This window comes from Phaseolus vulgaris, chromosome 2, assembly GCF_000499845.2.
Source record: "Phaseolus vulgaris cultivar G19833 chromosome 2, P. vulgaris v2.0, whole genome shotgun sequence".
Taxonomy (NCBI): domain Eukaryota; kingdom Viridiplantae; phylum Streptophyta; class Magnoliopsida; order Fabales; family Fabaceae; genus Phaseolus; species Phaseolus vulgaris.
Window position 1 is genome coordinate 37,894,549 of NC_023758.2, and position 12,006 is coordinate 37,906,554.

Genomic DNA, 12,006 nt, shown 5'->3' on the forward strand with positions numbered 1-12,006 from the left:
AGACAACTAAACCTGATGTACATCTTTGAAGAGGCGGATGCAGCAACAAGGGCCTCGAATTCGTACTTAAAGCCTTCAATATTTCAATGGTGTCCTCCACAGTAGGTTCAGGCACTTCCACCGGTTAGAAAAGTCTCTGCAGCGCTGGATTCTTCCTAATGTACTTCTGGTACTCAAAAGTATATGTAACTCCAATGCACTTAATCTCTCCTCTTAAAAGAGCTGTTTTCCATATATTAGCTGTATAAAAGAATCAGCTCCTATCAGAGTGTGAAGTTCATCAATGAAGAGGATTCATTCCCCATCATGTTCGTTCACTTCTTCAAACACCTCTACCAGCCTTGCATTTTCTCTGCATAGAAACATCACTACACTAATCCAGATTGAGTCGGTCCCCCTGAAATACGTGGCTCAATTCCATCATTGGAAAAACAGCTACTCCCATGGTATCACTTCAAAAAGGTGTTGACAGGTCTCCTCCTGTAATTGGCACAAGGGGCACATCTTTGAGATCATCGCTACCCCTCTCCGGCTCAGACTCACTCTTGTAGGAAGTCTTCCCATCAGAACCCTCCAGGCTGTCACTATCGCATTTGGAAAAGCCTTCACCCTCCACAAGAGTTTATATACATCTCCCTGGTTCCCTCTACCATGCTTCGCTAGACAGTCATAGGCAGAGCTCACTGAAAACAACCCCGGTTCCTCCTTTCCCCATATCTGAGTATCCTGGACATTTTCTCTCAAACTGGCTCCTGATAGAAGCATATTAAGGTCCCTCTCCAGAGAAGATTCCCATTCAAATCTTCCTCTCCTCCACCTCAAGTCCCACCTCCACTCCGTTCCATCCCATTCACCCATCTCGCCAACTGTGTTACCTTGGTTTAAAGATAAAGAATATAGGCGTGGGAACATAGATTTGAGATCCGCACTTCCGATCCACACATCCTCCCAGAACTTTGCTTTATCGCCACGGCCTATTTTCCAGCCTAACTCTTCCTGGAACCACCCTTGACCTCCTCCCTCCTTACACATCTTTGAGAGGTCTCTCCACCAGCACGATTGGTATTTGACAGGTGTAGGGCTGCTTTCCATTGCCAAATCGTATTTGGAGTCCAACAACTTCTTCCATCTTCCATTTTCTTCCGAGAGACACCGCCATCTCCATTTCTGTAAGAGAGCTTTATTAAACAATAGAATGTCCCTACACCCCAGCCCTCCCTCCTCTTTTGGTTTGCATACATCTTTCCAGCTAACCCAAGCAAATGGCTTAGATATTTTCCCCCAACCCCACAAGAATCTTGTTTGAATACTAATAATCCTTTTACACACCGATGTCGGTACTCTAAACAAGGAAAAATAATACAGAGGTATAGCGGTTAGCACAGAATTGATTAAGCATATCCTCCCTGCCATTGAAAGAAACCTCCCCTTCCAAACACTGAGCTTTGCTTTCAGCTTGGTTATAACTGGATCCCATAATTGTTTCTTTCTTGGATTCCCTCCCACCTCCAGTCCAAGATATTTGAAAGGCACCTCCATCTGATTACAATTCAGCGTCTTAGTGAAACATCCTATAGTGCCGCTTTGTACATTGATCCCTGCTAACTTTGATTTATGGAAATTGATCTTCAGTCCTGATGCTAACTCAAAGCCCCTCAGGATGGCCTTCAAAGTTAACACATTCCCAAATGTATCCTCACATAGAAAAAGAGTATCGTCTGCAAACTGTAAGATACTCATCTCCACTTCATGCCTTCCTATCTTCAGGCCCGTCAACATATTAACCTTCAAAGCTTGTCTTACTAGCCCAGCAAGTCCTTCAGCAACCACAATAAACAGGAAAGGTGCTAGGGGGTCGCCCTGATGCAACCCTCTAGAGGGTTTAAACTCCTCCGTAGGACACCCATTAACTAAAACTGACACAGTAGCTGATTCCAGACAACCTTTGATCCACAAAATCCATACAGAATGGAAACCCAGTTTGTGTAACATATCATACAGGAAGTCCCATCGAACCGAGTCATAGGCCTTCTCAAAGTCCACTTTTAAGCAGATACCACTTCTCCCCTTTTTCCTAAGATCCTCCACCACTTCATTTGCCATAAGGACACTATCCAAGATTCCTCTCCCCTTTAGGAAAGCTGATTGGCTTTCATCTATGATTGCTGGCAATACCTTCTTCATTCTCCCAGCCAACACCTTTGTAATGATTTTGTAAAAAACGCCAACCAAAGAAATGGGTCTATACTGCTCCAGCTTAATAGGGTCCCTCACCTTCGGGATAAGCGCAATAAAGGAAGTGTTACAGCCCTTCGGGATGACTCCAGTCACATGAAACAACGCCATTGCTTCCATTAACTCTGCTTTAACAAAGTCCCAGCTTTTCCGAATAAAATTGAAGTTGAACCCATCCGGGCCAGGGCTCTTAGACCCTTCACACTGCCACACAGCATCCTTAACCTCTTTTTCTGTGAAACCAGCCACAAGCCCCTCATTAATTCTCACGGATAGAGTCTTAAACTCTACCTCATCCAACCTCACCCCTAGATCTTTCGTTGCCTTGAACCTAGCTTCGAACAGTTTTTTCGCCTCTAACCGAACAGTACCTGGTTCTTCACACCACATATCCCCCACCTGAACACCCTTCACTTCATTCCTGAGTCTTCTCCACCTCAGAGATGAGTGAAAGAACCTAGTACAAGAATCACCACTCTTGAACCAACTTGCTCTAGCCTTTTGGCACATAAGAGAGTCAATTTTTTTGTCATTTTCTGCCAATCGACTTGTCAACGCCATTCTATTTAGCCTCTCGCTTTCCTCCAGTCCCCCTGTACAGTCTCTGTTGTCTAGCTCCTCCATCTCCTGTAGCATCCTTCTCTTTGCAGAATGGAGGTTACCAAACACCTCTTTGTTCCACACTTTCAGCTCTGACTTTAGGAATTTCAATTTCTCCTTAAAACTAATAATTCCGTTCCCTTGGACTGGGAATGATTCCCATTTATCCTTAACCCAGATGTTAAAACCCCTCTCCAAGAACCAAGCGTCAATCGATCTAAAGGGTTTAGGACCCCAATCCTTCTCCACAGATTTAATCACCAGGGCACAATGATCAGAAACTTCCCTTCGAAGGACATACTGTTTGCATTTGGGCCACTTCAACAGCCAATCTTCCGTGGCTAGCCCTCTATCAATTCTACTTTTAGCTGTTCCATCCGGTCTGAACCACGTATAATTCTTGCCAACCAAGGGTAAATCTAGCAAAGCCATGTGATCAATGAAGCTATTAAAACCAGATATCTCTCCTACCTGATCATTTCTGCCCCTGACTCCTTTCCTCTCAGATCACCGCATTGAAGTCACCACAACAACACCAGATTGATTCCTGTGACACCGTTTTAACATTAGAGAGCTCCTCCCACAGAGACTTCTTTGCATTCAGAGCACAAGGAGAGTAAACGTTGGCCACGGCACACCTAACGGACGATTTAACATGTTGACCAACAACCACAATAAAACCTTTCCCCAGCACGTGGTAGTCATAACTAAAACCATCTTTGTGCCACATGGACAAGAGGCTTCCACTCCCCTCCTCCCCTTTATTATGTACCCAGCCTACGTTGTTATCACCCCACAAGGCAAAGCATCTAGCATCCGAGATGTCCTTAGCCTTTGTTTCTTGTATGCAAACAAAGTCCACCTCCTCCCTTCCTATTAAGTGCCTCATGTACCTAGACTTGGTACCACCCCCCAGACCTCTTATATTGAAGCTGACAATAATCATAAAAAACCTCTCTTCTTCCCTTCCTCTTCACAGCTCATGGTCTTCAAATCCCTTTCCTCCAGTCTTGAGAACTCCTGAATGACCTCCTATTCGTCCTTGCAGCACCTTATCCCAACTTTCCTACTAATCTCCCACAGCTTAATAGGTTCCTCTGATAAGACAGACTCTCGCAGCCTAAGATTACAGTTATCAATATCTCCGTCTGAGAGAGAGACTGTAGGCATACCTTGTCTGGAGAGAAAGGATTGAGCATTCTGCGAGCGTTTGTTTCTGATTCTAACAGATCGCCTTGGATGAGACTTGGGGCCTTCCAGATCAACAAGGCCTTTAATTTTCCGCCGACGCTGTGTGGTTGTGACTCCCCTTTCCTCATGCCTATCACCTTCTCCTCCCCCCGACAGCGTCCCTCCTCTGTTGCGGTGAGTTCCAAACCCAAGAACAGCGTTCTGGTTTTCGGAAGGGATGTTGCCAGCATGTGTCCCATCGTGCTCCATCGGTGTCGTCTTCTTCGCACTCTCCATCTCCAGATATATGTTACTGCTACCTTCCTTCTCAATGTTCATATTGTTCTCCTGTTCTTGAAAGGCATATGTTCCTTCCCCTCGTGCTCCCCCCTGACTTCCTCCAGTTCGGACTCTCATTTCCATCTCGGATCCAGGGTCCGACAGTGCATTACAAGGCCTTGACCCGGAATAGCCCACTCCCTTACCCGTTTGCAGCACATCTTCTTGGGCTTCCTTTCTACCCTGGCCCAATCCTGGCACGAATACGACTTGGTTATACCTGCTTTCAACGTCCACCACTAATCTGGCCAGCTCAGCATGTGCAGAAGAGCTATTCAAAGAACGCTTGCCGACCTTGATATAGGCGTTGCCAAAGTCAGGTTCCTCAGCTAGCTTTTGTCGTTGACTTTCCTTAACAGAGAAAAGATTACCACCTTTTTCCTGACACGAACTGAACCCTGTAGAGCGCTCTCCTAGACTTTCATTCGAACGTTGCGCCTGGCCTTCGTCCTCTTCTCCACCTCCGACCACCTTCCCCTTCATCTGACTCCGTTCCATAGTCCTTCCAACTTCCCCCTCCTCGTAGCTTTTCACCGAGAAAGCCGATTCCTCCACATAGGTTTCGGTTGAGGTGATACTGTCTGAAGAGTCATAGATACGATGCGAGTCTTTGCACTGGCCTGCTAAACCCACTGGATATTCCTCCTCGATTAAGACATTTAAGTTTTGATCATTGATCCTGAACTTCCTTGCCACCCTTAAGAGTCGATTATTCTCGATTCTCACCTTCAAACGTGCGAACTCTAGATTTTCCCACATCAACGTGGCATCATCAATATCAATCAGCGTAGCTATGTCTCCAACTATTCTAGCAAAGCTCTCTCTGTTCCATAACGTTATTGGAAGACCAATACACCTTACCCAGACCACTCTATGACTCACTGTAAACGATGGTGACCACGGCTGCATCTTGACAAAAACACTATTAAACCATTCTTTGTTAAGGTTTATAATCTCCTCCATCTTTTCTCCACCTCTTGATGTTAAAAGAGCAAGGTTATCCCCCATCGCTCTTACTCTGACCATGCTCAGGCCTCCTCTAACGAATTCTTCTCCTAACTGTTCAAAATCCAAATCAGTATTGAAACGCCCTACCACACTTCCTTCCATCCACGGCAAAGCCTGTTGCTTTATGGAAAAGACTGGTCCCTTCCATGCCCACCTTTCCTGGTGTCTAACTGCATCAGCATAAGATTTCTTCTCCCCCTTCTCCACCCAGACCTCCTTCCCTTTGTGTGACTTATTTACCCCCGTTTCAACCCGCTCCAGCACCCCATGCTCTAGCCTCCCCGTCCCCACTGAGCTTTTGTTCCTTCCTTCCTCCCTTGACACATCCACACGGTGGTACCTCGGTATGTTCACAAAGAGCTTCGTACTCCCAATGTAGATTTGGTCAAGTTCCCTCTCTAGTTTTCCCACGTTCTTCACATCAAACAGCCTCACAAACCCAAATCTTTTGCCCCTTTTATTAAGCCTTCGAGAAATAAAAACATCTTGCACCCTTGCCCACCTTTGAAAGATTTTGAGCATGTCTTTCTCTCCAAACCCATTGGGAAAGTTTGAAAAGAAAAAGGTTGTAGATTTACTAGCCTTGCTAGGTTGGAGGTTTGATTTCCTTTGAGGTCTCTGCTCGCCCTGCCCATCAAAAGAAAACACCTTGCTGTTCCGATCCACTCCCCACGCTCCACTACTTCCCGCTCCCTCCATCTTTCTCTTCAAACTCTGCATAAGCTGGATAAATTATGCGATACGATGATGGTGAGAGTGGCAATGAAATAGAGCGACGACGTTGTTAGTGTTTTCCATGTGGTTTTTTTCATGAATTATGAATTATATTCACGATACTCTACTGTATACGTACTGGTAGTCTTTAAGCCATTATTATTCATCTGGTCCCTAATCTGTTAGGTAGGTACCGTTGAGTTTTTTTTTTTATAGTGAGGCTAACTAAAAATACGGCGTTATTTTTATGTGCATTATTATTTTGATCAAGACAACATGGTTGGGTTTGAGTAACATTTATTTTTATTTTAAAAGCAAAATTGAAGGAAACAAATATTACTTTGTTAAACTATTTTGTTTTCAATTTTGTCTAAGAAATTAATTTTTATTCGACATTACTAAATATTGTAAGTACATGGTACAACAAATAAGTATGGATATTATTATTCTTAAGGAAAAACTGAAATAAATCAAATCGAGTTATTGAAAAAGTGTTAGGAAATGCTGGCCAAGCAATAAAGAAGTTGCAAAAAGGAACTTTACTAGGTAGATAGAAAATCCACTATACAGACTTTATCTTATTATAAATTCAATCGAAAAAAATAATTTCTATATATGGAATTAGAAGTATAATAAAAGAGATGGGATAACCTAAACATAAATACCATTAATCACTATTATTATTAATAAAAAAATTCACAATTTTAAAAATACTCTAAATTTTGAAGTACTTTTATTTTAAATTGTTTCAAATTTAAAAATACTACATTTGGATAAATCAATTCAAATTCATTGAGTTTTAATTTTCTTATTTTGGGTTTCAATTATCATCCAATATAAAAATTTATTTCAATATTAAATAATATTTAATAATTTAAAAATATTAGTTTGGAAATAGTTTTTAATTGATATTATTTGAGTTATTTTTAGGCATAACAAATAAACCGTTTTCATGGAAATTGTCTAAATTTGTCTCTATTTTGATGGAGACGGTCATATTAGAGCATCTATATAAATGAGTTGAAAATACTAGAAAAAAACAACTAAAACTAAAAAAAAATAAAAAAATCAACTCTGTACATACTTTTAATGAAAAAGCTAGAGTATATGTGAAGTATTTACCCATTTAAGGAAACCATACAACCTATCATCTCTTAGAGCGTTATTTTCCTAAAAAACACCTACTATAATTAGCTACTTCGAATGATTTGTGTACTAGTTATAACCAATTTTTTATTAGTAGAACCCTTTAAGAGTTCTTAAAGGAGAATTATATGTAGTCCAGAGTTGAGGGTAAACCAATACAAATGTGTTGTCTTATTTTCTATCATTAAACACTTTCCCATCAACAAATGTCAATGAGGTGCCAAGAAGGAGGATAGTCTTACTAAAAAGAGAGGAGTATGCAACTGAACAAGCCAGCTACAACAATATACATAACTTCAAGAAGCTGAAAATATTGGTCAACCACTGACTGCAGAAGAACGAGAGGAAGCTAAAATCCTCTGCCACAAACAGTGAGGAGTTTGTTAAAAGCATTTTTTAAGAAATGAGGACACTTAAAAGAAGCTACATATTCCAAGCAAGAGATGATTGAATTGTTATCTAAACATTAAATAGTTGTATAAGTTGTAATTAGCTTAACTATATATGATTGTGTGTAATATAATAACATATTATCTTAAATGCTTGATAAGTCACAAGTTGTTGAACTAACATGTTTCAAAAGGTAATAGAAACTCCAAAGTGAAACACATTGCAGAAGTTCACTCAAGAATCTGAGTCATTGCATCAATTGAGCACTTACCTAGAAAGCTGAGAGAGCCACAAAGCAAGAAGGGAAAACAAGCAAGTTACTTCAAAATCTTAAACTAGTTTTGTGTTGATTTTTAAGCTCAAAAGTTAGCACATAGCATGGATTACAAAATATTCGCTTTTTTTGTTTCTAAAACGTAAAAGCTAGAAACAGATCAATATGATAGACTCATTAAAAATGATTAACTCATACCCTAATCTTAAGCAGATCATACCTTGAAGTGCAAGGAAGAGAGTATGAGGAGTAGAAAAAGTAAATAATTGGTTGAAAAAAAAAAGAACAACAAATGTTATTAAGTAGAAAAGATAGACATAAAGGTCTAAGTGAGAAAGTTGATACATCTACCTTGCTCAAAAAAACACAGATACTAATCCATTACAAGAAAATTATTAAATAAAAATCAATTTTAGAGACAAAAAATAATGAGTTGCTATAATGACTAAATTAGAGACCATTTTAACTTTTTTTTAAATTAGTTTCTATTATTGTTAAATAATTTCTAAATTGGTATCCAATTAGCGACCAAAGTTTTTGCTGCCAAATTTAGAATATAAATAATTGGTATCTAATATTTCCTTTAATGTACATGCTCTCAATTTTCATCTCAATTTTCATCAAGAGACTAATTAAGTTGTGGTGTTAGTTTGTTAGGAAGGTCTATTTTTTGGTTAAGGTTTGTAGGTTTATTGATAAGTTCTAAGGAGAAAGGTGGGATTTAATATGTTTTTTCTGTGTATAAGGGTTGAATATTCTTACTGGTTCATATTTAAACTTAAAAGAAGTCTCATTATAGAAGAGGAGACATGTCCTGATCATTTATTATTTGGGAGAATCATTAATTTTAAGATTGAAATTTCCATTTTACGTGATTATTAGAAATCATTTTAATTTATAGTTCGTACCCAAAAAAGCCTGTAGGCAACGCATACGACGATACCTAACAAGTATGAAGCTTGAACCATACAGCACAAAAAGAGGAGCAAGAGCTGGAGACGAAAGACAAAGGCTGAAAAATGTGAAACTTGTACAGAGCTTGGTGGTTGGGGGAAACTAATAATGGAGTTCAATAAATAATGAGAAATGTTACTTGAGGTAGGTACTTGCTAGTACTAAATTTTAATCTTGACGGCTAGGATATAGGGATGAGAAAATTAACAAATGTTGAGCTTTGGGACTCTAGATTAACATATCAATAAATACATGATAATGTGAAGCAACTTATATGTTTCATTACTAACACTACAAGAAAATCATGAAATAGAAATCAATTCGTAAAAACTAAAATAATTAGTTACAATAATAACTAAATTAGAGACCATTTTAGAAACTAAAAAAAAAATTATTTCTAAATTAGTTTATATTATTTTTTATTATTGTAAAATAGTTTCTAAATTGGTATCTAATTAGCAACCAAGGTTTTTGCTACCAAATTTAGAAACTAAATAATTGGTAGTTAAAACCTTAGTTGTTAATTATATATCAATTTAAAAACTATTTAACAATAATAAAAATTAATTTGGAAACCATTTTTTTTTTAAGTTTCTAAAATGGTCTCTATTTTAGTTTTTATTGTAACTAATTATTTTGGTATCTAAAAATTGGTTTCTATTTCATGATTTTCTTGTAGTGTAAATATTTCAAGATTATTTACTAAAATCTTGTTTAAAGAGTTCTAAACCTTCTAAATATGGTAGAACGTAGCCAACCTCTATCATATGTATATATGATATAGATTGTTTAATCTTTTAGTTATTATTCTTCCTCTTAGGTTTACCTTTTACTTGTTATGTTTGTAAGTTTATCTGTAATCATACTGTTATCATTCTTTGTTTGTGTGATAGATGCAAAGGCAGTGAATATGTCTATAAAAAAGATTTTGATAAAAATAATATTCAGTCTCTAATCAATTACTGTGGTGTATATCCAAATTGATTTTATGATCGATAATTATATATTGAAATGAAATCGATTTCGTTGTTGGTTTAACTACCTGAGAGCTAATGCTGCGTTAGGGTTATATCACCACACACAACTCCTGCTAAATGTGTTTCAATTTCAGCACGTCAAAAGAATTGAAAATTCAAGAATGGGACAAGTCTACACAGATTTAACTACCCATGGTTTGCGCATATTCTGTTGTGATAAAAAATTATGTAACTCTATGTTTAATTAAATATAATTATGTTATTTTCCTTAACGATTTTTTCCTACGTTTTTTACGTCTGAGTTGGGGCAAGAAATGGAAGTGCAACTGCTGCAATGCTGCACATGATCATGAAATACAAGATTCGATGATTAGAAGTTCATAATCATAATTACTCGTTTCGAATATTAATATTCACTTATTTTCTTTAAATAATGTTCCACGCAAATTTTTCTTAGGGAACTAATCTGAGACCTGAATGGCATTAATTAATCAGTAGTTGATCAAATGGCAAAGTTGAGATGAAAGGCTGAAGCGTATGAAGTAAATGTGTAGTTGAACATTCATAGAGCATAATATAAAAGAGGTACAGTAGAAGCAGTAGTGGCAAACTCATGAGTAGAAAAGAAGGTAAAAACACACACTGAAAATAAAGATGTAGTCATAAGCTAATATAGTTCTGTGACAGTGAAACACGAAAGAAATACTGGCATGTCTATGGAAGTTTTGAAGGTGTTTAAGGGCTAGAGGTAGAAGGTGGTGGGGAGAAGAAGGAGGAGAAGGGGAGGGTTGGCATTGATGGCAGGTTTGGCAATGAAGCTGCAAGAGGAGGGAGATTGAGTGTTGGAAGTGATGGAAAAGTTGGCATGGTAGGGATGGTGGGCAAAGGAGGAACATTTCCCTGAGGCAGTGTTGGGTTTGAAGGCAAAGGTGGAAGTGCTGTTGGGTTAGGCAGAGTGGTGGGAGTGCCAGGCAAATTAGGCACTGTGGTTGTTTGCAAAAGGTGGCGAGATGCTAGGCTCAGACTCATGCTTGAGAAGCTCACAATCACAAGAAAGAAAGGTGTGATGAAGGATTTGGCTGAGGCCATGGTTTATGAGTTGAGAAGAGTTGGTAGTGTCTTTTGAGAGGGTATTTGTTTTGAGATTGTATGAGTTTTGAGGGTACTGCTTGGTCTTATATAGAGCAAGAGAGGTTAAGTTCTATAATTAGTTAGTGTGAAAAAGGTGCTATGGTTTGGACAACCACCAGAGCTATAAGTATTTTATGTGGTGACCAACTCTTTCTGTTTTGTATGTTACAAAGTAAAAAGGGATAAAATAATTGTGCTTATTTATTTATGGATTTGGTAGCTCTGGGAAGAATTTGAGTTGGAGGTGAGGGAATATATGAGGGTTGGTTATCTAATTTGAGTTAACTCTTGCCATTATATGTCTTCCTTTAATGCACTATTGATTAAAATGGTTAAGTTTGTATACTATTTTATACCTTGGTTGTTTTGCTCAACAATAATGTTTACCAATATATTGAAGCATTAATGTGTAGATGAAATAATAGAAGCACTTTACTTAATTTGTCATTAATTGGCATAGCTATTATATATGTTATGTACATTTTTATATGCATATTCAGAGATGCATAAACTCATCAATAAATACTTATAAAAAAATAAAATATTCAAATTTATCTCATAAATTAAAATTAACTTTGATCTTTTGTTTGAATAAATGAAAAGTAGAAAGAAATGAGATAGACAAGAATATAAATAGAAATGGAAAAGATAAATGGACACCCTTCAAAATACAGACATCCAACACCTTTAAAAGATATTTTCTCGGTTAACTTTTTCTTTTATTAAATATTAAATAGTAAAGTATAAGCTATGTAATTAATAATCTTTTAGGTTTTCTTTATTATTTAAAAATAGGCAAATTTTTGGAGTGTTCGGATTTTATCATAATATGATAAGTAAAAGGAAAGAAAAATTGAGTTTTCACTCAATTCATTTGGTCAGATAAAAGAAGTAGATTTTTCTTCTTCTTGAAATTACATTTATTATATGCTTATATAGATTCTGACGTAGAAAATTATTCTAGTTTTACTTTGGTTACTGAATGACGCAAATTTTATTTTATGATGTCAAAATTTACATACGGAAAAGTTACATGGCGCTAAAAGTTACATATACGGATTTTGATCC

At 37.7% G+C, this 12,006-nt stretch overlaps 2 protein-coding genes across 2 annotated transcripts; both read right to left on the reverse strand.

The window, feature by feature from the left end:
* Positions 1–3,867: 3,867 nt before the first annotated feature.
* Positions 3,868–6,051, reverse strand: LOC137809452 (uncharacterized). Its single transcript, XM_068610561.1, has one exon. The coding sequence runs from the start codon at positions 6,049–6,051 to the stop codon at positions 3,868–3,870; it is 2,184 nt and encodes a 727-aa protein (XP_068466662.1).
* Positions 6,052–10,542: 4,491 nt separating this feature from the next.
* Positions 10,543–10,896, reverse strand: LOC137809453 (protein PELPK2-like). Its single transcript, XM_068610562.1, has one exon. It carries the CDS (start codon positions 10,894–10,896, stop codon positions 10,543–10,545), a length of 354 nt encoding a protein of 117 aa, XP_068466663.1.
* Between the last annotated feature and the right edge of the window lie 1,110 nt (positions 10,897–12,006).